Source organism: Topomyia yanbarensis, chromosome 3 (genome assembly GCF_030247195.1).
Source record: "Topomyia yanbarensis strain Yona2022 chromosome 3, ASM3024719v1, whole genome shotgun sequence".
Taxonomy (NCBI): Eukaryota; Metazoa; Arthropoda; class Insecta; order Diptera; family Culicidae; genus Topomyia; species Topomyia yanbarensis.
In genome coordinates this window covers 382,194,104-382,221,985 of record NC_080672.1, presented here as the reverse complement: position 1 = coordinate 382,221,985, position 27,882 = coordinate 382,194,104, and the positions used below count along the sequence as shown (strand labels likewise).

The 27,882-nt window shown below is 36.1% G+C and overlaps 1 protein-coding gene across 15 annotated transcripts in view; it reads left to right on the top strand.

Annotated features, from left to right (window-relative positions):
* LOC131691702 (gamma-aminobutyric acid receptor subunit beta) overlaps positions 1 to 27,882 on the top strand; it is a 233,583-nt gene that overhangs the window by 116,713 nt on the left and 88,988 nt on the right. For 12 of the 15 annotated variants that reach the window (XR_009305837.1, XM_058978297.1, XM_058978299.1 and 9 more), the window contains exons 5-6: positions 23,281 to 23,507; positions 26,686 to 26,768. Coding sequence is in view for 14 of the 15 variants with exons in the window: in XM_058978297.1 (XP_058834280.1) it covers positions 23,281 to 23,507; positions 26,686 to 26,768 (310 nt within the window). In the remaining variant the exon portion in view is untranslated. Of the gene's footprint in view, positions 1 to 1,434; positions 1,503 to 23,280; positions 23,508 to 26,685; positions 26,769 to 27,882 lie in introns of all 15 variants that reach the window. The other 3 variants (XM_058978298.1, XM_058978311.1, XM_058978301.1) reach the window with 1 other exon arrangement.

The window sequence follows — 27,882 nt, the reverse complement described above, 5'->3', positions numbered from 1 at the left end:
TGAAAACATTTTCCCTATTCTAGCTCGTCATGCACGCAATAATGTTCATACGATTACTTTATCTCTGTCTATCTCTATCTAAAAAGACACTACATCAAAATTTAAAAACTAATTACTTGTAGTGTAGGGCATTCATGTGGATCCCCAAGAGATCTAAACAAACTACACCCTTCGTATATATTTCAATACTTACGGAAACTTTTCGATTGGCTTCCATCTCCACTGACACTCGCCACTCTAAGCCCGAATGGAAACATTGCAGCTAACCGCTCTAGACCCAGATTGAGCCCAGCTCAGTACGTACGTTTAACCCTTGATTTCTATCTAATGTTAGGACTGTGTCAGAATAACAGTATCAGCAGCTGCACAACAAACATTCTGCTGGTGGTATATGAAATATCCGCACTAAAATCCAGCAAGTAAGTCCACTGCTAATAGTAATCAAGGTCTTTTCAATACGCATTTACAACTCGCTTCTTTAACTATTTAATATTCGTTTATAGAGTGAACAAATACATTTTCTGTTTTGTTTCGTTGTTATTTTGATTTGCTTTTGGATGATATTTAAACATTTTTCGAAACTAGGAGCAATTTTGCCATCATTTTTCACTATCTTTTGCATTTTGTACAATTATTTATATACCGTCCACACGTTTTAATTTTGTTGTTGTATAATTTTGTTTAACAATTAAATGAATATAAACTTACAATCGAAACTAAAGCAGGCGATGGGGACACAAGAAGCGCTTGTAAAAAAAGTTAGTTTTCTATACTACTATTATCCTTTATCTTCCAATTTTGTAAATTTGTTTTAGCTTACTTTCTAAAAATTCAATTTGAACTAACCTGTATAGTGTATAAAGAAAACTACGTCGGATTGAGCTTCGGCCAAATTTGTATTCCACGCTGGATGTTAGGTCCACAAAAGGCAATCTGACCTGAAGTAACTGAAGCTTACAGGATTACAACAAACAAGCAGAACCCGATTTTAGACAATTATAGGAAACAAAACATAGATTTCCGCGGTTTTCGGATCCCTCTACAAGTTTAAGCTCGTCATGTTATAGAAAAAAAAACTACATATTGATTTGGTTTTCATGGATACAAACATTGCGAGAACCTAGAACGTTACATGCAATCATTTCGTTTTAGTTCCATTATTTAATTTCTATCAAAATATTAGATCGGTTAGCTGAGCCACATAACGATGACACATAGAGACGAGCCCAGTGCATATAGGATTTCAAATACAACAGAAAAGCAAGATAACCAATTTGATGGCGCTTTAGAACAAAGAGAGACATAAGACAGATACACTTTTCCCGTTCCCTGAACCCCCTAATGCGGTGGATCGTACAAATCAACCCAACTAAACCAACCAACAACAGAATACGAACAACTCTATTCATATCGAATTGCAAACTCTGATTCCAGGTCCCCCGGTGGAGGTTGGTGTTACAATGTATGTGCTGAGTATCAGTTCGGTGTCGGAAGTTCTAATGGTACTTAACAGCCTTCAAATACTAATAATCCACAATGATTTGTTACTCCCGAATAAATAAAAAAAGCGAAGCTATTACTCAAAAGAATACGCTACTAACCAGCATGGGGAGCCGTGGGTTGAGGGTCAAGTTTTGTGAGTGGACTCGAAAAGCTTTCTCATTTCCGCAACAGCTGAAACTTTTGAGAAGGGGTGCTTTGGAAAATGCTACATGAAGCAACCGTTACGGCCCCTGCTGCGGAGCGAGAGTCCATGCACAAACAACTGAAACCCACTCACATCGTAAAATACTATAACTTTCTGTCTGTTGTTTATGTCAAGTGTATATTGTACTCGGAAAATAACTGCATAATGCGATATGCTATTTTTCATACTGTATTGCCATATATATAACCGAAAGTGTATACGCTTTGTATATTAGTTTTTGTTTTAATTCAACCTTCAGTTGAAATCGACCGGTCGACAAAATTCCTAACTGTTGAATGTTGTTTTGAGACGCTTTTAATCACATGACCGAAACGAAGCTAAAGCAATAAAAATAAATTTTCAGTTGCGGAAAATAGTCCTTCCCTTAGTTCGGGTCGAACAATTTCGACCGTAAACCGAACGCAAAACAAAAACACACTAAGGCAACGTTTCGATCACATCGGATGAAAAATCGTTTCAATTTCCTTCCGTTTTCTTTTTTATTATTTTTTATTGCTACTTGGTTTGCGTCTCACAACCCTGAATACTTCGGTTGTGTGCATGCACGACAGTACATATATCGATATATCGTAAGAATGTTTTCATTACAACCCTTTTCCCCCGAAATTAAAAAAGTTACGTTCCGCCTTTTGCGTTTTCTTGTAATCTAAATGTGGCAGTGACGTATCATCTTCGGAGATCTTCTCAGAAACAAATCGTACCCAAAAATCGATTACCTATTTAAGTTCGGTTATTTTTGTTACTGTCAGTTTCACAATCTTTTTTTTTTATTTTTGCCTTTTGGTTGTCCCCGTGTATGAATAATGGAAGCGCGTGACCAGCATTAGCGAAATGACAAACAACTTCTAGGCAGTAGGCTTTTTGTGATAACATACCTACCTAACTATACATAACCTCTTTTAACTGCTTGATTTGTGAGTTTGAACGGGCAAATTACTTTAACCATCAGCGAAGACAACAATGGCAAATGCTTTGTAAAAATAGCGCTGGAAGAAAAAACCAGGCAACAAAAAGCCAGCGCACAATACATACTGCGAACAATTCCAGCGCACGCTAAACTGCCTATGTACAAAGTATAGTAGAAACCTCTATAGTTCGTAAGATGTGCTGCGTCAGACTACCAAGTGAAAGGTGTTTGTTAATCGTGATATTTCCGTTTTTTGATTTTTCATGAACTTTGCGTTGGCGCTCACTTTTTATTCCGCAGAATTTCTTTCTCTTTTTCTTTTATAGCCGATATATTTTCCATTATTCGGGAGCCGACAGACGAGAGCGTTCATCGTGTCACGATTGGAGAAGGTGAATTATCGTGCAGTGTATTTACGCCCTATAGTTGTAGGGTTGACATATACAACTGAAAACAATAGCATACAGGGGGAGGTGGTTTTTGAGTAGTTCCAACCATGGGGCGGCATGCAAATGGAATATGCTTTGCACCACAGTTAAAAGTGATTCTTTTTTTAATTGCGATAATCAATATTCACGTTTATATAATTTATGCATATCTAAGCGATGGCTGAATCGAAAATATACGTTCGCAACAAACTCGGACATCGAACTTCATTGCTTGGTACTGGAAATGTCTGCTTTAAATTTTATCGGATCTGCTTGAACATTGAACTCAATCTAACTGCCAACAATGCTCTAGTGGCAAAAACAGCATTTCAAACCAGTTCAAGTAGACTTCGAGCGGGATCCTAGATCTTCTGTTAACATATTACCAGCTCTATGGGCAATCGTTTCATTTGAATTTAATCAATCATCAGACAAAGGCGGATTCGTTCCAGAACTTTTTCGAAGGAGTAAAGTAATGCTTATGAAAATGTCCAATGCTAACTTACGGCACACCAAATTTTTTTTCTCCGGAAGTTAGCAAAATTCTGCTAAATTTTCATCAGCTGAAAGTTTCAGTAATCTAAGATGCCGGAAGTTCAGCAATTTGTATTGAATCCATTTGACAGATTTACTTTGCCGGAAATCAGCAATGCAGATTGTCAAATTAACAGCGCAATCACCAACCTCTCAGTTTATTGTAAATTCGTTCTGAAATTTGAGTTAATCTTCGCCACCATTTAAGCTGGTTCAACATGTACAAAAATAACAAAAATCATAGCGGATGTTTATTCATGTGTATCCCTCCCATGTTGAAGAACATCAATTCCAAAACTTTTCAGACCAAAACATTAAATCAATTTGTTTTCAAAGGATTTAAATAAGTACCACCGTTTTCAATAATCTAAAAACCGTTCTGCAGAGACATGCATAGTTTCTCATCACAAGTTAGTTATGAAACACTAAGGGATTGTCGTATAGGTTGGGTCGCTGTATAGTTTGGGACAGCTCGATATTGAGTTCTACAAGATGACGACACTAGTGAACTCATGATAAATGAAGTTCATGTTTGACAATTCTCGGTGTTTTGTTTACCTTGCCAGTTGCGTGAATGCGAGTGCAACGGGTGCTCATCTGTTACATTCGAGCTCACGTAACTTCCTTGTAAACAAACCACCGAGAATTGTCAAACGAAGTTCATCCGGCTCATTTTGTGGGGTTATATCGGTTGGTGTAAAACCTAATTTTCGTTCCTATGCAGTGCTGCCATCTGTTATTTTTAGCACATACTGGACTCGGTCGTAGCTCACTTTTTATGCCAAGTTGAAGTTATAGTTCATTCTACTCACAGCAGCAGTGTCGAAAAACGAAAAATCTTTTGTTGTGCTGATTTTTGGGCCATCTTAAATTGAATCTTTTTCATCGAAATTGCAACGTAAATAATTTTAAAGTGTTAAGAAGTAATTAAAATGTTATTACCGATCAGGGTTTTGCAACTTCGAAAAATAGGTTAGAACAAGCCTGTCGTACACATTGGGCCAACATGCAGTCACGCATGCGTACAAGATTGCGTACAAGTTTTACATGTAATAACTGTGAGTCCGATTAACATTGCCAAATGGAAGTAAATGAGTCTTTCAGTTACTTATTCTTATTCTAAATAAATATTAACCAAACAATAAATATAATGCATTAACGTTTAAATTGTCTTTAATTATTTACTTAATTATTGAAGTGTCCCAACCTATACAACACATTTTTTTGGCCATTTTGCCGTCATGCAGAAAATTTATCCTTATACTTATTTAAAATTGCAACTAAACAAACGCAGACATAATAATATATCTACAAAATGGTGTACTACAAGCTAAAAAATATTGTCATGGAAACAAGATATCGGCTTCTAAACAAACCCGTCCCAGCTACATTCCCTTACTGTAGTACTGAATAAAACTGAGCTCTTCTGAATACGCCTAAAACAACAAATCATTTTAGATAATTAAATAATTATCAAATGTAATACTAGGGTAATAAAATTATTAGGATGAACACAATTATTAAAATGAATAAAATGAGTAAAAAGAATAAAATGAATAGTATTAATCAAACGTATAAATCATTTGCATAAAATGATTTAAAGCATATATAATATAAACACAACTAATTGAAATAATAATGTGAACAAAATTTAAGCAATGCTAAAATGAATCAAAATGAATGAAATCAACAAGCCAAATAAAATAAACTTAATGCCTAATAAAAAATAAAATGAATGAAGAGATTTAGACTATTGAAAAATATAACTATAATATAATAAAATAAAAGAAATAATTGTGCTTTTGCCCTACGTAAAATCAAATCAATTAAAATCAGAGTAGAGGCACCCTTGAGTATTTCACAGATTTTATGCAAAGTATGCACTCAAATAGAGGCAGAATGCAAATTTCAATCCCGTTTGAAGAAAACTTCAATAAAATGTGGAAAATAAATATTATAAATAACATAAATAGTACTGAAAAGATGAATTAAATGAATATAATAAAATGTAAAAAAACTAAACAATTCAAAATATAAAATTATAAAAATGTGAAATTAGTTTATACACAGAAGGAAATAAACAAGTTAAATAAAATGAATAAATCTGGCAGAATAATTTAATAACCAGAATGAAATTGAATTAGTTATAGAATTTGCGTTTCGATTTCGCCTCATCATAATTTGACACTAACTTAGTACTGGATTGAAGACGTAATCGGTGTTCCGGAGCAAACCATCAACCAAACGTGATGTCCCACATGAAAAGAAGCGCAGTAAATGGGATGAGGAGTGAATAAAATTATTTAAATTAATATATGTAGATAAATTTAAGACACTGGATAAAATAAAGAAAGTAGCATATAAAAAATAAAATGAATTAAACGGATTTAATGACTGAAATTAATCAAATGCAATAAAATAAATGATCCTAATGCAATTATTAAGATATTAAAACAGGTAGTATAAATAAAATTATAAAACACAAGCAATAAAAATGAATAAATGGAATGAATAAGATGCATAAATTGGTTGAATGAGAAATTAGATGAATGAAATGAATAAACTAAGTAAAACAAATGAAATTAAAAATCCATAAAATCAATACCACAAATGAGCTGATCAAAGCAAATCATATGAAAAAATATATAGAATTACTAAAATGAATAATTATAAAATTATCAAAGCGAACAATATTAATATAATCTGAGCCAATTAATTAAACTTGTGTAGCGAATGAAATTAAAAATAGGTTCAACGAACTAAATGAATGAAATGAATAAAACAGAATAAAATAAACAAAATAAATAAAAATAAACAAAATGAATGACATTAATAAAATAAATAAATAAAATCATGAAAAGTAACAAAATAAGTTAAGTTAAAAAAATTGAAGAAAGGATTTATAACAAAGTATAGTCGTATAACAACCATTCCGAATTTTATTCAGGAGTTTCATGGATCGTGTCCAATAGAAAACAGACAGAAATCGAATTACCGAAACGGTTTCAATTCACCTTTTTATTGGACACAATGAGAAAATATATGTCCTCAAGCAGGAATCTAATAAAATAACAAATAAAACTAACGAAATAAAATAATAGAAAAAAGGGTATGAAAATAATCAAATGAAAATTAATCAAATTATGAAATGAATCAAATGACTCTAATGACTCAAATTAATCAAATTAATCATATTAATCAAATTAATCAAATTATTCAAAGCAATCAAATTAATCAAATTAATCAAATTAATCAAATTAATCAAATTAATCAAATTAATCAAATTAATCAAAATAATCAAATTAATCAAATTAATCAAGTTAATCAAGTTAATCAAATTAATCAAATTAATCAAATTAATCAAATTAATCAAATTAATCAAATTAATCAAATAAACACATTAATCAAATTAATCGAATTAATCAAATTAATCGGATTAATCAGGTTGATCAAATTAATCAAATTAATCAAATTAATCAAATTAATCAAATTAATCAAATTAATCAAATTAATCAAATTGATCAAATTAATCAAATTAATCAAATTAATCAAATTAATCAAACTAATCAAATGAATTAAATGATTCAAATTAATCAAATTAATCAAATTAATCAAATTAATCAAATTAATCAAATTAATCAAATTAATCAAATTAATCAAATTAATCAAATGAATCAAATGAATCAAATGAATCAAATGAATCAAATGAATCAAATGAATCAAATGAATTAAATGAAGGAAACGAATGAAATGAAGGAAATGAAGGAAATGAAGGAAATGAAGGAAATGAAGGAAATGAAGGAAATGAAGGAAATGAAGGAAATGAAGGAAATGAAGGAAATGAAGGAAATGAAGGAAATGAAGGAAATGAAGGAAATGAAGGAAATGAAGGAAATGAAGGAAATGAAGGAAATGAAGGAAATGAAGGAAATGAAGGAAATGAAGGAAATGAAGGAAATGAAGGAAATGAAGGAAATGAAGGAAATGAAGGAAATGAAGGAAATGAAGTAAATGAAGGAAATGAAGGAAATGAAGGAAATGAAGGAAATGAAGGAAATGAAGGAAATGAAGAAAATGAAGGAAATGAAGGAAATGAAGGATATGAAGGAAATGAAGGAAATGAAGGAAATGTAGGAAATGAAGGAAATGAAGGAAATGACGGAAATGAATCAAATGAAGGAAATGAAGGAAATGAAGGAAATGAAGGAAATGAAGGAAATGAAGGAAATGAAGGAAATGAATGAAATGAAGAAAAATGAAGGAAATGAAGGAAATGAAGGAAATGAAGGAAATGAAGGAAATGAAGGAAATGAAGGAAATGAAGGAACTGAAGGAACTGAAGGAAATGAAGGAAATGAAGGAAATGAAGGAAATGTAGGAAATGAAGAAAATGAAGGAAATGAAGGAAATGAAGGAAATGAAGGAAATGAAGGAAATGAAGGAAATGAGGGAAATGAAGGAAATGAAGGAAATGAAGGAAATGAAGGAAATGAAGGAAATGAAGGAAATGAAGGAAATGAAGGAAATGAAGGAAATGATGGAAATGAAGGAAATGAAGAAAAATGAAGGAAATGAAGGAAATGAAGGAAATGAAGGAAATGAAGGAAATGAAGGAAATGAAGTAAATGAAGTAAATGAAGGAAATGAAGGAAATGAAAGAAATGAAGGAAATGAAGGAAATGAAGGAAATGAAAGAAAGGAAGGAAATGAAGGAACTGAAGGAACTGAAGGAAATGAAGGAAATGGAGGAAATGAAGAAAATGAAGGAAATGAAGGAAATGAAGGAAATGAAGGAAATGAAGGAAATGAAGGAAATGAAGGAAATGAAGTGAATGAAGTAAATGAAGGAAATGAAGGAAATGAAGGAAATGAAGGAAATGAAGGATATGAAGGATATGAAGGATATGAAGGAAATGAAGCAAATGAAGGAAATGATGGAAATGAAGGAAATGAAGGAAATGAAGAAAATGAAGGGAATGTAGGACATGAAAAAAATGAAGGAAATGAAAGAAATGAAGGAAATGAAGGAAATTAAGGGAATGAAGAAAATGAATGAAATAAAGGAAATAAAAGAATGAAGGAAATGAAGGAAATGAAGGAAATGAAGGAAATGAAGGAAATGAAGGAAATGAAGGAAATGAAGGAAATGAAGGAAATGAAGGAAATGAAGGAAATGAAGGAAATGAAGGAAATGAAGGAACTGAAGGAACTGAAGGAAATGAAGGAAATGAATGAAATGGAGGAAATGAAGGAAATGAAGAAAATGAAGGAAATGAAGGAAATGAAGGAAATGAAGGAAATGAAGGAAATGAAGGAAATGAAGGAAATGACGGAAATGAAGTGAATGAAGTAAATGAAGGAAATGAAGGATATGAAGGATATGAAGGATATGAAGGATATGAAGGATATGAAGGAAATGAAGGCAATGAAGGAAATGAAGCAAATGAAGGAAATGATGGAAATGAAGGAAATGAAGGAAATGAAGAAAATGAAGGGAATGTAGGACATGAAAGAAATGAAAGAAATGAAGGAAATTAAGGGAATGAAGGAAATGAATGAAATAAAGGAAACAAAAGAATGAAGGAAATAAAAGAATGAAGGAAATAAAAGAATGAAGTAAACAAAGAAAAAGAAGGAAATAAATGAAATAAGGGAAAATGAAATCAAAAAAGGAAAATAAAATCAATTAAGAAAAATGAAATCAATTAAGAAAAATTAAATTAATGTAGGAAAATTATATCTATGAAAGAAAATGAAATCGATAAAATCGATTAAATCAATGATACCAATCAATTATATGACTTAAATGAATTAAATGAAATTAATGAGCTAAATGAACCAAACGAATTAAATGTATTAAATTATTTAAATTAGTTAGAGAATTTGTGTTTCAATTTCGTCCTATCGAAATCCGACACTAACCTAGTGACAGAACTAAGCTAGCACCGGCTTGACGCTAGCTCCCAGAGTAAAAACATTTTAGTGGAGAAAACTATGTCTTTAGTATTTTTGGTACGGGAAGATATTCGGAGGGCGAGCACTGATATCCTTCGTTACCTGAAAGTTCTAGATGGCAGAGCTAAATTCAAGGTCATTTTAAGATGATTCCATGCAGAATGGGTATTTATGATTGAGAAAGTTATCTAGGGTACGAAAATTAAGCTTCCCAGCTACCTCGGACTCCAATTTAACGGTTAAAAATTCAAGGTGGTGAACTATTCGTGACGATAAAAAAAACCATGCAATATGGGTATTGGTCTATAAGTCGAAGATTAATGTTACCCATTATGATAAAATTCAGAATAGCGGATCTAAATTTAATAAACCTAAATTACAAGGTAAAGTTGGTTTCCATGTCCGATCCCAAATGAGGTCTTTAAATTCCAAAAATCCAATCCTCGGATCCGTGAAGAGTTACTGCTATTTCAAAATAACCTGCTACCTCCAATTTATGGCTTCTGCTTTTGCTGGTAGCATTGGTTTTGTTTCTTCCAATGAGGTACGAATCACTTTAATTAAGTTTACGAGAAAGCTATATTTGAGTATTATCTGTCACAGTTAGTTTCGTTTCACTTAATCATACGCTCCCTTGAAATTCACAAACAGTTAATTTATTATAATTTATTGTGCCACGGAAGCGTACGTTTTAGTCGAATGTGATCCTTGCTGTAAGCAGAATATATAAGGCCATAAGTCAAAAAGGTATGGCACAATGTGAAATATGTGTAGCTGCCTGCCTGAATCAACCGTAACGGTGCTGATGCAATCTTTTATGTCTACTACAGTTAAAACAGTTTCATTCGCAGATGTGTTTCAATAAAAGGTGAGAATGCCAATAACCGAGATTATTTCAATAAAATCAATCAGCAACCAATATGATTTGTTCTCTCTCCATTTACAGAGCGAACGTTTCCAGTGGCAGCAGATGAACGCTCTCGTTTCGACTTTATTTGTTATCCTCGTTCATCATTATCATTAGTGGAAACCAAATCAAAATATTTAATTGACATTTAACTATATTGTATTGTATTGTGTTTGTGTTTGGAAAGCAAAGCAATAATTATTGTTACAAGTGTCAAATAGCAACTCTGTCAGAACAGAAGAGTTTATCTATCCATGTGTCAAAGATATGCAATTGTTCGAAGTAACCGAAAGAAACAAGAATGACGCTGAAAAAAATATTGTATACTAAAACAAAGTAATTTAAAACACTGTCACTACAGGACGTGACCCATTGCCCGCCTGCAAAATTTAATTTGTGATATTTCCGTTCTTGTTTTTATATATATACTCATATAAGCGAATTGTTGTGTTTGTACTATTTTCGCCTTCTCAGTTTTCCGATTTTTATGTGTGTTATCTTGTTTTTTTTTTCTCATATGAATTTATTATACCACATATTGTGTTCGCTCTTAGATACATTTCGAATTTTCAGCCATTTATAAGTTTGACGTCTGGAAATCTTGATTGAAATCAGGACAGTTATGAAGAAGCCTGCAGTGTATCTACTTCTGCTCTACCCGAAACTGAAAACCAATCACTTTTTCGTATGTCTTTTCTTCCCTGTTCTTCTACACTACATATCTATTATTAACTCTGGCTCTATCTGCGATTTGTATAATTTGAATGAGTTTCTTCCATCCTTTCGCCCGCTGCTATCTGAAACTATCTATCTCGAAGCAATTTTCTACATCTGTCGTTCCTGCAAAAAAAACGAACGTGCGAACGAAGTCTTCTTCAGAACTGAGACTGACAATAATAAAAAAAAATAATACTTCCATCGTTTTTGCTGAGATTCAGTTTGTTAGCTTGAGTTTCCTACGACATTTACTTCAGTTATTTTCGAAGCGCTAAACGTTTCAACCTTGAGACTCCTCCCGAGCAAATTTCGTCGCAAAACGGAAAACCTGCCCGATTCTACACCTTCATCATGCTTAGTTTTCGTAAGTCGCACATCTGTACTCTATAGTTACACCGGCTGCGCTGAGTCCTAGCCACGTTGATTTAGCTTTGCTTGTTTCAATTGATTTAGTTCCCTGCTCAACTGCTTCAAATCTGTGATCTAAGTTATAAGATCAAATGATTGAGCTGCTCAAGTACTGCTTCGATGTTTGAAAACTCCTGTTTTTGATTAGATTTTTTTTTTCTCGAGACTGTTCGCATGAACAATTTATTCATTTCCCCCCCGAATAGAGGGATGAAACTACATAGCTACAAGAGAACAACAAACAAAATTGCGATTCGTGACAGACAACCGCAAACGAATCGTGTGTTTGCGTAAATATCTTTTGATTTCGTTTCGATTTCTTTGTTTCAATTTTGTCTGTTGCTCTGGTATTTTTGAAAAATCTACTCACTACTGCAAAGCAGTGTACCACTACCGGAAAAAGATCAACATTGCTAACAAGAGCAATACCCAAGTAGTATGCGCTATGTTGCTTTTTCTAGTACAGTATGTATGTGGAGGAGCGAGAATTTGTTTGAGTACAAAATTCTTCTACAACAATAACCATATATGAGAGTTAACAAGAACGTTGGAATGCGTACCAGAAACGTAATATTGGCAGCAGATCACACAGACATTTTTGCTTCGCTGTAGAATCGCACTGTTAGATGGCTTAACATTATCCTTACCGATAGTGTGTGGTGTGCGAGCATAATTTCGGATGGTCCAGGAAACGGAATGACATTCTTGTATCGGTAGGTAGAACTGTAGTTAGTCAATAAGTTATTATTAACAACTATTGAATAGTACAATGTTAAGAATTAGTTTTGATATTGGTGGCCAACTCTTAAAAAATGAAACGTCAAATAATAAACCTGTTAAATTAGTTACGGAAATTGCGATTCGACTTCGTCTCATCAGAATCCGACAATAACTTAGTGACAGGATTAAGCTAACGTCGGATTGACGCTAGCTTCAAAAAACGGAGACAAACGTGATGTTCCGCAATAAAAAGAGCTCATTTTAAGCTGATGAGAACTAATGAAATCGAAATATTTGAGAACAATTTCGGTAAAAACTATTTTTTCTCTATTAAGGAGAAAATTGTTCAAACCAAAGATGTTTTCGATGCGCGTGAAGAGCACGAAACATGTAACTCAATTAGTTATAGATTCCCATACTAAAACTAAATTAGAATATGGGGTTTGACAATAAATAGTTTTTACCAAAATTGTTTTCAACTAAGGACTAAAGCTGTTTCCCGATAGTACAGAAAAATGATTGTACTTATAATATGTTTTCGTCGGGTACTATAATATAACGAGAATGGAAATAGATATTACCAAATCTATTTCAGGTTATCTTAACCCTCCGCAGACCACGTATACGCATGCTTGCCACCATCCTTATCCGTATCCGATACGACTCCACATGGTCTGTGGAGAGTAACCCTTTGAATGTCGCGAAATCGTTTCGAAACCTTAGTCGGTTGCGCAACTTTCGAACGGTTAATTTAGTTAATTTAGCTGGAAACTCTAATTTTCACACATTTCTAATTCGTTGAACCCTAGCAATTACATCATGGATGTGGGCCACAGGTTCGAAACAACACATTGCTTGCCAAATCATCAAATTTGCCGCACATTTTCAAAGATCCATGCTAAGTACTAGTAAATAAACCAAAATATGATTACAATATTTTAAATAATGGTAGAAAAGTCTCCAAAATACGCTGAAATAGTTATTATCGTAAAAAAATCCACAAATTTTTATAAATATTTTAAAAAAATTGGTATATTCGGGTGAGATTCCACATGTGCGAAAAAAACGCCGTACCTGATCGATTCGTAAAATTGAGTATGCATGTGTGGCTCGTACGATAGAGATAATACACGATTGGTATAATGTACGTTGGGCAAATTGAACCATAGACATGATTTATAAAATGTTAAAATATTCGTAATTTTTTTACTTTTCTTTATCGTTATCATCATTATGACCGAACAATGCTGGTGCTCCGAATCATGACGGAATATATTTTAGATTTTCGGGTTACTCGATCTTGGGCCGCCAGTTTCCTTAAACGCCCATTATTGCACACAGCTAGAGAGTGCGGAAAGTGTCATGAAGTCGACAACTTCTTCCAGGTTCTCAACTAAAAATATCTTTGGCTGATCTAACATTCGGCATTCCCACTACATGTTCAGCCCACCCTGGTCTGCTATGTTTTATTTATACGCATCTGTATGCTACAGGACTAGCTGACTATACAAGCCATAGAAAGTCCTATTCGTAGCCGCCAAGTGTTTTTTTTTTATTACGCGGCTTACATCGATATCTTGATTCGTCATCGACTTCGTCCCGTACCTCATCGATTTCCACCTCGGTATCAACACCGTTCGGAATACCTCGCTCTCTACCAGCTTCTTGAACCCTTGTCAGAGTTTATAGTCAGTCCGATTCTTGCAGCCTCCGCACAAATTTCTCTTCCGCTACTCTGCGATCAACGCCAATAATGTTTATGTCGTTCGCAAAGCCTAGAAGCATGTGCGATCTCATGATGATGATTCCGTTTCTTTGCACATCAGATCTTCGCATTACACCTTTGAGTGCTATGTTGAGCAATAGATTAGAGATTGTGTGATTGAGCAATAGATTAGAGATTGTGTCGTCTTGCTTCAATATATCTAACGTCATAGACAAGAGCAGCAGGATCCTCGATCTCTGCTTTTCGAGCAAACAAAACTGTGCGCCAAAAATTAACGCAGAAACAGAAGATTTGCCAACTATTCTCAGAAAAGTTCGGGAGCGTTTTCTCCAACGAGAAACTGGCACTGCCTCAGGTTTTCTATGCGGAATCATATCAGTCTTTGAATTCTATCAATGTCGATAATAACGTGGTACAACTAGAACCATTTTGTCATCTGATTCATTTGTCATTAATAATCGGAGTATTTATCGACCTCTGGGAATCCGCCTTCATGATTCCAGTTCACGAAAAAGGCGATAAAAAGGAAGTTCCCAAGCTATTTGAAATGGTTGTGGTGGAACCAATCACTGCAAACAGTTCGCCTACGAGACTCAACATGGATTTATGCCGAAACGTACAACATCTACGAGTCTTCTGTCGTTCACAATACATGTGACAGATACCACGTCTGACGTTCTTCAAACTGATGTAATCTATACCGACCTTTCAGGTGCTTTCGACAAAACTAATCACACTATTGCAGTGAAAAAGTTGGATGGACTTGGCTTTGGTACTGATATTCTCTGTTGGATGCAATCCTATCTCAGATATAGTCGCCTACCAAATAGGTGGTTGTGTATCCGAAGAGTTCTTCGCTTGTTCTGGTATTACACAAGGCAGCCATCTCGGTCCTTTGATATTTCCTCTACATTTCAACAACGTATTTTTTTATAAATTTCGTCCACGGTTGTCGTTTGCTGATGTCCTCAAGTTTTACCACAGAATCCGGAATACTGACGACGCAGCTTTCCTTCAACGTCAACTAATAACCTTTACGGAATGCTGCGAAATCATCCGAATGACCCCAAATCCTAAAAGCCAATCATTGCGTTCTCGAGGGAAAAACGCCACTTCGGCTTGAATAGTGTCTAGCAGAATCCACGGCTGATAGAGCAAATTGTGTCAAAGATCTCGCAGTTTTCCTAGATGAATAATTGACATTTAAGCAGCGTATTAGCTATATTGTTGCAAAAGCATCACACTGTTTGGGGTTCGAGATGCAAATATCTAAGCACTTTTCAGGTATTCACTGCATGAAATCTCTACTGCTCACTCGTTCGGTCAATACTGGAATATTGCTCAGTTGTGTGAAACCCTCATTATCTCAACGGTACAATGCAGATTTCGATCACCCTGGAACAACCCACACCAGCTGCTTATCGGTACATTGCAAGTGCGGCGGGATCCATCTCATGCCATGACGATTTCGGATATTTTGAACGAGCGAAGTGCCTACCCCGAGCTTCTCAGTGCGATGAATGTAAACGTCCACCTGCGAGCGCTCCGCAATGATGTACTCTAACCAATGAGGGTTTCTTTTCTTCCACCCAAATCATCCCGATCACGCAATGGATTGCTTCGCACAGCCAGTAACTTTTGGAAACTTTACTAGGATTTCGTCCTCCCCAACGGTCTTACCGTTTTTCAGCTCTCGAATAGCCTTTCATACTTCTTCCAGCGTGAACGGATCGACAGCTTGTCCATCATTCTTCATGTACCTTCTCTACTCTACTTCTCTGTTTATCCATTACATAGTAACTCAAAGTATTCATACCTGGCAGTCACTCCTGAACGACCTGTAAACAGATTCTCGTCCCGATCGTTATTCATGACCGATATCGGGATTCTATCCTATTCCTCTTGCGAAACTTTCGCATGTAGTCCCTGGCAAAATTTTCATCTGCCTCAGCATGCAGCTGTCCGTTGTGTAAAACGTGGATGTCGTTCCCTATTCTAACGTGTAGCCGCTGCAAGCATTCGGTTTCTAGCCTTGTGTTTAGCGTCCGTCGTTCGTTGGTACTCAACATCAAACCAACCATTTCACTGGTTTCCACGTGTGGTACCCAACATTTCTGTGGTTGTTGTACTGACTGTCTCACGCTACGCTGTATTCAGGTTACCGATTTCCAATTCGTTCGTCGAAATTTCGGGCCAATATTCCTCGACAATCGGCAATCGCTGTATGTTCAATCGCATGGTTCTCTTACACCTGGAACTAGCCATGCTTAGTCTTACTAGTGTGTAACAACACCCGATAATGGTCAGAGTCGACGTTCGGTCATCGGAAAGTTCTGACTTCAAAGCCATCGGAGAAAGGTCGACTGTCGATTTGCGAGCAATTTAGGCCATTTGGGTGTCTTTCGAAGAAATTAGCTCAGGGTTTGTGCAATGACCCAGAGTCCCAAGGGTTGCAGGTTCGAATCCTCCCTCTGGGGTGATTTTTGTCCCATGATTGCTTTTGTTTAACTCACCATTTCCATCTGGTTTCCACTTTGAATACCACCACAAAAGTCTTAAATAAGGTAATGGCACTTTAGTCAAAATCCCCAAAAATATTGACAACGAGGTTGAGCAGGCTGCTTCAAATGTTCGTATGAACACAATTGAGCTGAGCACTGTTGTTGTGTCTGCTGCCGTGGTTATTGCAGTATCTAGAAAGTTGAAGTGCTCCTATGTGCCTGAACCGGATGGCAGCACTGCTGTTGTATTCCGTCACTGTGCTGCTGCAGTAGCTGAACCGCTTGCTTTAATTTTCAACTGTTTTTTTAAGCCAAAATATCTTCTGTGGGCTGGAAAAAGGTCGTAGATGTTAACGGTGCACAAAAACGGTACCAGTCGAGATATCCAGAGCTACTGCGATATAAGTAGCCTTTCAGCTGCATCAAAGCTATTCGAAATTATTGTCGGCGAACTCCAAAAACTTAAATCTAGAACGATCAGCACTGATTCACTCCAGATACGTCAGTAACCACTAAGTTGTTGGATCTAATTAGTACCTATCTATCGGCTATGGAAGACAAAGCGCAGGCCGATATTATCTACACAGACTTGAAAGCTGCTGTTGGTAAATTTGATCGTACAGCTCTACTCAACAAACCATTACGACTTGGAGCTTCGAGTAGACTAGTATCGTGGTTGTTACCGTACTAACAGCTATCATCCTCTGTTAAGTTCGGTTCGAGCGTTTCAGTGCCCTTTGCTAGCACATATATTGTCCCTCAGGGAAGCCACTTAGGCCCACTGATGTTTGTTGTATTTTTAAACGAAGTGGTAGCTCCAGTGAGTTTTAAATATAAGCTCGTAGGTATATGTCGATGATCTAAAGATTTATGTGGTGGTGAATTCTGTGGAAGACTGCATTGCATTGCTCGATAGATTTTTCGGCTGATATCGCAAGAATAGGATAGCCGTCAGCATTTATGTATGGTAATGACCTTTCATCGTTCCAAGGACTCGATGAAATTCAACTACTGAATCAAGCAAGGAGGACCAAGTGATAGACCTAAATATTCTGTTAGTTCCAAAACTCGGTTTCCATCCCCACAACGCATCGATTATTCCTGAGGCAAATCAGCCGATTGGTCTGGTCTCAAAAATAACCAAAAGGTCCACATTGTCTAAAGTTGTTTTATCGCTGACCCGTGTGTCTAGTATTGGAAAATTCGTCGGTTGTCTGGGCGCTAAAGGACGTCACATGTGACCTAAGAATCAGGCAGATTCAAAAAAGGTTCATTCGACTGGCCCACAGGAATCTACCGTTAATCTTCCGCAGTATCTTGATAGAAGTCGTCTAATTGGCCTCGAAACCCTTAAATGAAAGCGGGAGCCTCAACTTAACTGTTGCTTACATTCGTTGTTAAACTGCCAAAAACGGCGATGTCGTCTGTTCCCACTTCCTATCGTTGAGTGATTTAAATGCATCAAGAGATGCATGCTAAGCCAGCGGTCTCTGCTACAACCAGGATTTCACCGAACCAATAAAATAAATGATAAAAAAACAAATTTTGTGTTTTAGTTCACGTGAAAATTTCATGAACATGTGTAGAGTTGCATAAAATTAAAAATTATTAGGAATATGGTCCAAATATCAAAAGCACTCAAGATAGATCGTGAATCAAGTTGTAGGTATCATGAACAAGTTCACGAACTAATGAATATTTTATGTCATGAACTATTTCACGAGCACTAATGGTCAATCGTGACTATTATACTTGGAATCATGAACCCGTTCATGAATACATGGACAATGTTTTATGATCTATTTTACGAGCACGCATGATTAGGCGTCACTGTTATACTTGGAACCAGGAATTAGTTCACGTTTACATGAATTATATTTCATGATTTTGTGAACTATTTGTCGAGCACTAATTATGAGTTGTGACCTAATTTTAAGACTTTTTTGGTAGTATCCCACAGGGAAAGCAGATCAAAATGGTGAGTTAAACAAAATAAATTATATGACAAAAATTCCCCCAAGAGGCAGGATTTGAACCTGCAACCCTTGGGACTCCGGCCCAATGCACAAACCCTTACACTATCCCTGGGCAATGATGACGTTCCAGGAAGAACATATAATTATCGCAGAGGGAGATCACACAACCGCAGCTGCCACCCAACACAGTTGATCTATTTGATTTTCCCGTTAGATACCAAGGCCGGGGTTTTTGTTATCGTCTGATATCTGATTTTAATTCATTACCCATCGTACTTCGGTTGCTGAGAGAGCTAATGAAAACTGTCGATTTCTGGTCCCTTGACCAATTAGCATAAGGGTTTGTGTATAGGACCGGAGTCCAAGGGTTGCAGGTTCGAATCCTGCCTTTAGTGGATTTTTTTTTTCACATGATTGCTTTCCTTTAATTCACCATTTCGATCTGTTTTCTCCATTGAATGCCACCAAAAAAGTCTAAGGTATTGACACTTACGTCAAAAAAACAAAAAGTAAATAAATTAATTGTTTAAGGGGTTATCTTGTATTATTGTGAGTAAAAATTGATAAAAGTTTGAATTTTTTTAAAGCGATTAAAAATGATTTTAGTATATCAAAGTTGTGGTTTATTGATAGTGCATTTTTCAGTGAAAAAGGCATGCATTAGTTTATAAAATATTGATAATTGTTGGAGCTATGGTCTTTTCCCCAAAACACTGCCATGAAAGAGGTTTGCGGTGATCACGATGGAAGTCCAACAGATCAGCTAGAATTCAAAAATACAGAAAAATCCATTGGAATAGGAGTGTATTCCTCGTACTTAAACAATTAGTTAAATTAATATTTTTTTTCTGCATACGTTGGAACGTTCTTTCCAACAAAATATTGCTTTGAGCTCTAAAAATTGTACTAAAACATTCTTATCCACAAAATAAAAATTTATGCACATAAAAAGAATCGTTAGGGTTGTACCTAACCAATTACGAACAATTAAAAGAAAAAAAAATGAAGAACAGAAGTTTTTTGCAATCGTGATCACAGGAAACCACTTTGGGAAAAACGATATTTCGAGATAATCGTGCTTAAATGTTCAAGTCATCACTCCTCTTGGTAGACGATGCGCGCTTCTAAGCGATGTTACTTTCAATCTACTGCTCGGATTTGTATAAAAATTAAGGAAAATATTCTCAAGAAGGAGTACTTGCAGGTGAAGTTAAATTAGTTTTTCGATATTATGAAAAATGAACAGATATGTAACCCCTTAATTCACTCTCGTCATAGCTCTATTAACTACCTACCCCCCTTTTATATTGTGACAAATGTCAAAGTAAGCTAAATTTCAATTTTAGACCACTTCGCTTCAAATTTTTGATATTGATACTATAGGAAAATATGGAGGAAAAATAAATTAAATGCTCTTTTGAAGTAGCACTAGGAGAATTACAGTTTGTACCGTTTTTAAAGAAAATAAACTTAGCATTTGGATAGAGATATTTTTGCGTTTTAAGCAATGTGGAAAAGTATTTGAGCGGAACCTTTGCCACCTTTGTCCGTATACGAGATATTGGGGTTATAGGGCATTTTGTAGTTCATATTAAATTTGATCATTTTCTATAACTATAATATAATATCTCTATAACTCATCAATCAAAACTCTCAGGAACAAAATAAAAATAGATTAGTTAGATCAGTGACATCAGATTTTTTTATTATCCCAGCTTCCCGTATTTTTCCAAATTTCTCCTTGTGATCTCCAAGCGTATTTTACACCACAAGTAGTAAATTTAAGAATATTTTTTGTTAATTGGAGATGATATGTGCAATTTAAATTGATAAAAATGTCACATCGAGACTCAATGTCAAAAAATCTAACGCCTTAGAATGTCACCGATAAGGAATCTATTTTTGTTTTGTTCCTAAAAACTTTCCACGTTTTAAAAACGTTTTTGATTGAAGAATAATAGAGATATATACACAAGAAAACGCTGAAATTTAATATGAATGACAAAAGGCCCTATAACCCCAACTTCTCGTATTCGGACAGAGATCGCAAAGGTTTCGTTCGATTTTTGAGATTTTGTTACATTATAAAACCTTCCAAATATGTCTGACTAGCAGTACGGAGCACAGTCACCAGCAATGCCACCGGCAAACAACAGCTAAATGACCCAGTACCCATTTCCCGTATTTTTCGAGAAACAAAAATATCTTCATTCACATACTAAGGTTATTTCCTTTAAAGAGAGCTATGAATTGTAATGTTCTGCGTGGTACTTCAAAATAAATAGCATTTAAAATCTTTTTCCTTCATAATTTCCCATAGTACCAATTGTAAAAACTTCAAACGAAGTGAGGGGGGTCTAAATTTGTACAAATGATGATGTGAAATTTGGTATCTGAGCTTATTGTGACATCTGTCACAATATGAAATGGAGGGACTTAGAGAATTCAAAAATGAGTGATTTTTTGCAATGCCCTATTTCCCATAGTGTCAATGTCGAACAATTCAAGCCAAGTGGGCGAGTGTCTCAAATTGTCCAAATTAAGTGAAATTTATCATCTGAGCTTATTTTAACATTTGTCGCAGTATAAATGGGAGCGATGCGGGATTTTTTGGAACCAATAAAAAGAGATCATCTCTTCAAGAAAGGGGATAACCCAAACTAGCAATATATACGGAAATACAGTTATTTCTGGAAAGATAAACTAATTTCAAAAAACTAGACAAAAAAAATCCAAAACGTCACTTCAAACTTTGTTGTAACGAAGTTGATGCTTTTATTTCGAAGCATGGTATTTCTAATTAAATGAGTATTGTGAAAATAACCGTTAGTACCCCAAAACAAAGAAAAGCCCCGCCGAATTTAAAAAAAACAGTATACTGTGGTAGATGTACCCGTCTTGAATATTTGCTGGTGATCGATTTGGTAAGTTTTTGAGTAAAGTCTAGAATAAATAATCCATGACGTAAACTGTTCATGCTTCCAAATAATAAATATAGATAGTTGCACAATAACAGTACCTAAGAAGTACAAGAATAGCTTAAATAAGACTTCATATAGATACATAAAGTATTAACTTGTAAAAGAATAACAACTCACCCCAATAAACAATGTTCCGCCTAACGATTACATCGGATACCATTTTGCAGACCATCGATACGCAACGGCATTCCAATAAAAAATAAGATGTTATTCTGTTTCCTACCATTTCCGAACACGCACCTACCAACGGAACCACAGGACCCAGCAGTCTGTCCTACCACACTACTAACAACCACCCGCAGAACAGTGCATACTCTCTACTTCGATTCTACAGCAAGACCACTCTCTGCTGCCAAATTCTCCTACATTAATATACCTATATAGAAACCGGTAGACAGCGGGCACCTTTGCTTCCCGCCTAAACAGTAGTACTTCACTGCGACCGAAGCAAAGGCCCCACACACAAGTAGCAGGCAACGCTACTCACCTGTGCCTTACCACTCTACTCATGTCCCCTGGTTGAGCAACCACCACCGAAAAGTGCCACCCAGCCAGCAAGCCCCAAATAAACAACCATGTCCTAGACTCCCCTCAACTATCATCCACCCACCACCTCCCCATAAGCCTACCAACCCATTTTGCATGTCCTCTCGTATTATCGTTTCATTCGAATGAGATCACCGCTCACACAATGCCACCGGCAAACAACAGCTAATGAAACGAACATTGTCATTTTGTCTTCTCAGCATTTCCGTTCGAGTTTTTCACCTCTCATCGCTTCTTATCGTTTGTCTTTTACGAGATTTTTTTTGGAATTTTAGGATTTTCATAGTGCTATTATCAGTTTCAATTTCATTACTGTTAGGATGTAAGCATACTCATATTAACCCAAACAGATGATATCAGTCCACAATTCTCGGAAGGATGTACGATTTTCTTTTTTATTTATTACCGTAGAATGCCTCCGAACGAAAAAAAACAACCTTTATGCATTATTTTCCCCCAGTGCCTCATTTCTGTGTGTGTGCGTGTATTTTCCTATGATGAACCGACTCACGAGACGTCAAAGTCATACATCTTTCCTAGGAACAGGAAACGTTATAGAAGTAGTTATCTGTAATTAAAATTAAAATGAATAGATCTTTTTCATCCGGATCAGGTTTTTCCCTTGCCACCAACGGTAATGACCCGAAATCCTTTGATTTTGCTGCTCTCGTAGTTTGCCGATGCAGCATCAAACAAAAACCGTAAAAGCATTCTCTAACGAGATTTGCGTCGAACTGACATTGATAAATGAATGAAAGCTCCTCATTTTAATTTTAATTATAGACTCTCGGGCGCTCGTTTGTGTTGTTATCGGATTTTTTCGTTCGTAACCAATGTACGTTATATTTTTTCGCCTCTAGAAAGTTTGTGTTTATATTGGTGTTTTTCAATTCCGTATGTTTGTCCTCAAAACAAAATCGAACAGTAATTAATTTTAATTATGGTAGCAGATCGAAACCTCTGTCGCCAATTAGCGGAATTTCCAAATTTGTAACGTTGGTTTTTTCTTCTCTCTTCTTCTCTTTTTCCCCTCTGCGATAACGAAAAACCGAAACGAAAAACAAAACGAAAATCCGCAAACACAAATGACGTCATCGTCGTCGGAACCACATCGGCTCATCCGGCTCGCAAATGTCCTCTCGTCGAACCGAAACCGAAACCACCTAAAACCGAAAAAAAACACTAACCTCAATCGAACCAAAATCAAATTTCCTAAACAAATATATTGTTAAATGAAACAAAACAAACCAAAACCAAAAATAACAGGATTTCACATTGGATTTTTACTTTCGACAATTTTGGACTGATCCACGTTTAGCTTACAGAAAAAGGCCGGGTGTAGAAACACTGTCTGTTGGATCTGAGTTTATTAAGAATATTTGGGTACCCGACACGTTTTTTGTAAACGAGAAACAATCATACTTTCATATAGCGACTACTAGTAATGAATTTATAAGAATACATCATTCTGGATCTATAACTAGAAGTATTCGGTAAGCTTATGTATTCTCTGAAACTACCCCGTCACCACACCTAACCCCACGACACTTGGTACTTTATTTTTTCGGTTTGATTTTATTTTTTTTTGTATTCCAACAACACAAAGACTCACACACAAACCCCACCCAAAATGATTGTACTGTAAGTGTAAATACACCTTCCGCACACGAGTTAGGAACCGTTCCCCTTCACCACCAGTTTTTGCTGTGAAAAGCGAGTTTAATTGGTTTGATTTGAAATTAGAGAGCTAATTCACCAATTGGAATGGAGCACAGGCATTCGAGGGACAAAAAAGTGTAAAAATCGTTAGAAGCTGACTTAGGGACGTGAGAGCTTCGGGGAAAGGGATGAGCGGGAAACACATTTTTTCTCGCCGATATGTTGTTAAGTACTAAAAGAGCATGTTTTTTTATAAATAGGTCAACTTTTTCTCTGTGCTGTTATATACAATTCATGAAAAAACGAGACTTTTCAGACCAGAATCACGATGAATCTGTAACTCTTGACGATTTCATTGCTGATATAATGATTAAAATTGATCAATTGAGACTCCCGCAATAAATTTAAAAAACAAAACAAGCCAAAAACATTAACAGGTATTATTTACCAAAATTTTGACTCTGGTCTTATTAAAAATTTTCCCGAGAATTTTTTTTCTTTTTTTAGCTTTTCATACAGCAACTTTATCGTATTTCTTACACATTGCCAGATCACTTCCAGTTTGAACTAACGATTATTTTAGGGTTATACTGAGAGTAAGCATTCAGTTTAGGGTTGCCACGTTTTTGTAGGGGACTAATAACCAGATTCTTTGCTCTTCGCGCAAAGTATTCCAGAAGACATCTGTCTCTTCTCAGCACTTAGTTGGTAGGAAAGCAGTACTAATTATTCCAATTTTCCCCGGCGATGGTAGCTGGTGCTTTTGGATTCTTTACAATTAACCAGGCAAGCAAAATTCTACACCTAACTAAACCGACGAAACCGCGAAAAGAAACCAAATTTAGAGCTGAATGTAAGAAGAACAGTGGTGAGAACTACATTTTGTTAAGTCCCCTTAAGAGTGGACAGGGCGCGTTATACTTTTGAACTGCTAGAATTTTAACGCAACTCTTGGTGGGATATAAACTAATGCAACGCATAGGTATCTCCATTTGATCTGTGTTTGACAACCAACCAGTTCCATACCTGTCAAGACAGGGGGTTGATTCTGTAAAAGGGGTAACATTTTTGGATCCCCATGATGGTCGTCCTTATCTAGTTGTGTAATATTGTTTCTGAAATGGCGAAAATGTCACAATTTGTGCGCTGTAGAAGTTATTTGAATTGGTCTAATTTTCCTACTGTTCCATTGTGTTTCGATGGTATCCTTAACACTTTTCGTCGTATTAGCCATCGAAACTGGTAAGTGGCGACAGAAGGGGCAATTTAACGTTGCTTAGCTAAATCGCTAATAGTTGAAAACCAGGCTGTAAAGAGTATTAATTCTCCATTTCACAATTGTTTTAAAAGAGATCAAACCTACCTCAGTCTTGTTGAGACTCGGAAAAATTAGTACTAGTTTTTTAATCGATGGTTTCTTTGAAGTAAATGACTTGGTTTATACTGTCCCTTTTCTATGTTGAAGTTTCGGAGAAGAGGTTGCACTTTTCTTCCTTTTGGCACCCTTCCGAGCTACGTACATCATCGTCGGATAAATCTGAGAATGTGCTTTGCAATGGCATGCGCTTCGGATTTGAAACTTTCAGAATTTCCGTAAAAGTGCATATGGATTGCTTTTTCGATGAATGCTTAACTCTTGAATGCGCAATGTTGTTTTTAAACAACATTGCAAAAACCATCTTAAAATTATCAGAGTAACGTATTAAAGTTGTGACACAATTTTCAGAACATTTGAAAAAATTGATTTGCGCCTTTAAGGGTTAAGTGCGTTCAAAATGAGTAATACCATCACATAGAAGGCATTTTTCAGCCTTCTTTGCACATGCGTCATCTTTGTTGCAATTTTAGCTGCTTGTATGATCCGGCTGTTTGCAATTAGTGCAGCTTAATGATTATCGGAACATACATGCGCACCAGAAGCTTGTCCCAAAGTACGAAGATTCGTAGAACATCGAATTTCAATCGAAATTATATTGAGTGGGTGAAAAGTTTTGTATCACCTGTGTCTGAAACTGTGAACAATTGTTTGACTTCTAGTATCTTAGCCTGCGGAAGATTTTGAGTTTTGAAAATACCCACACCATTCTTTATGTCAGCGACTATTAACTACTTTTCCGTCACGACGCCATCTATTTCAACGACGTTAGCTGGAATGCACACGCGATATTCAATGTTAAACCGTGGATCATTCACGATCGCATTGGCCTGTATCCGGTCTGCGAGCACTACATGAAGTTTATTCGTGTTGACTTTAGTAATTTCGAACACGCTAGATACACAAAATAACGGTTCCATAACAGTTGCATTTCTCGTATAGATCGTTCCTCAGAAAAGATCAGTAACAGAACATTCTAGCATTTGGCATCACTCAAAATCAGAAACGAGACAGATAACGTCCCTCGCAAGTCAGCTTCCTTCGAACGGCACTGTACAGCACGTGTGTAAGCTCACAAGACACTGCCCCAGCTTATGAAAAGTCCTCCCTTTTCAGTCATTTCCCGAAAATCCACAATTTTGTTGTTATCCCCCCCTCCACTGTTGATTTACAATACCAACACCAAAAAAAATGTGTCACCGTGCAGTATAGTTTTTCTGGCACACACTACCGAGTCTCAAAGTCCATCCCAAAGCTTTGTCGGTGTGTGTGTACCTTTAGAACTAGTTAATGGTAATTTGTGGTCCGATCTACTTTGATGTGATCTTATCTATTCTAATAAATACCAATCGCCCCAGAACAAAAAAAAATACAAACCTCTCATGCTCGAAACACCATTCCACCCTTGAAGCAACCCATTGTTATCAAACCAAATGTGCACAAAAATATCAACTGTACCCACAATGTCCAGCTCATCCCAACCGAACATCACCTGAGATACAATCAATCAGAAAAAAAAACATATTGTTTGCTTTTGCCAAAAGTCTACTCCTTGAAACAGAAAACAGCGAAAAACAATCAAACATTGGATTCTATTGTAAGTACACGTTGTCTCATTATGCTTATTACTATTACAGATTAACAATCACAGCATCATGTCCAATGAATTTACAATATTTTCCAATGGATAGACAGTTATGTCATATAGAAATAGAAAGCTGTAAGTATTTAATGGAATTGCCAAACGCCAACCGCATCAGAAAAAAAAGTCACTGATAAAGGTGCAATTCCACTCATACTCCTTTGATTTTTAAGATATTATAAATAATCATAAAAGAAAAGTACAACCTGCGAATCTTAACACCTATGAACAACAAATCGCTGTAAAGTGAGAGATTCGCTTGATAAGCATATGAACGAGAAGAAAAATAAAAAAAATACTACGGTGGAACAAAATATGACATGTTTCACAGAAGTTTTCCTCCATCCTTCGAACAAGATACAGCTTGCCGTCGTTTATCAGAAACCAGCGAGAAAACATGCTGTTTTTTGCGTTTTCAAACTCTCGTTACTTTTGTTCCTTTCTTTATATTATTACATTTCCACACTCTTGCTTTTTTCTCTCACACACACACTCTTCCTCGTTCCACGATACTATTTTTGCAATAAGATTCACGGATGAACCGATTCCCCGATTGGCTCACACAACGGGAGATCTGTTTTGAGCCCTGCGGGACAAATAACCATATCGCGTAGTGGGTCACAGAACTTGCGTCTACCCACCGTGTGAAGCACAATCTGGCTCGAAATCGGTGCCCCAAACTTATTCGTCGCTGTGGTAGGCCATCAGACGTTCTATTTATTTCGCACTGTCTTCCCCGACAGATATACATACATATATTTTCTCTTCCTAGCCCGTTCCGCGTCGATGTTCCGGTATGTATTTTCTTCGCCATAAAATACACGATTCCAATTTTTGTCACTTTGCCAGCCCACCATAGCCCGACTGCGACGACTGCGCTGCTTCTAAGAGCTCGAAAGAAGCTGAAAGATAAAACGCTTTTATTTGTTACATACACCGCCCCCCACTTGTCAAATCGCCTGCTCGCTCTATCCCTCTCTCTCTCGGTCACAATAATTCACAGTATTTTTGTTGTCACGAAATAAACACACGCGCTTCAGTTGTAAACACCACCCACTACTGCGGCAAAGCCGTGCGTGAAGCGAACAGAGTCCACCCACATCCTCCCGATTGATGATGGCAAGTAGCCTAGTTCCTACTAGCGGACTGATAGGAGTGCAGAAAAAGGGACGTCTTGCGGTTTGAACGAGAA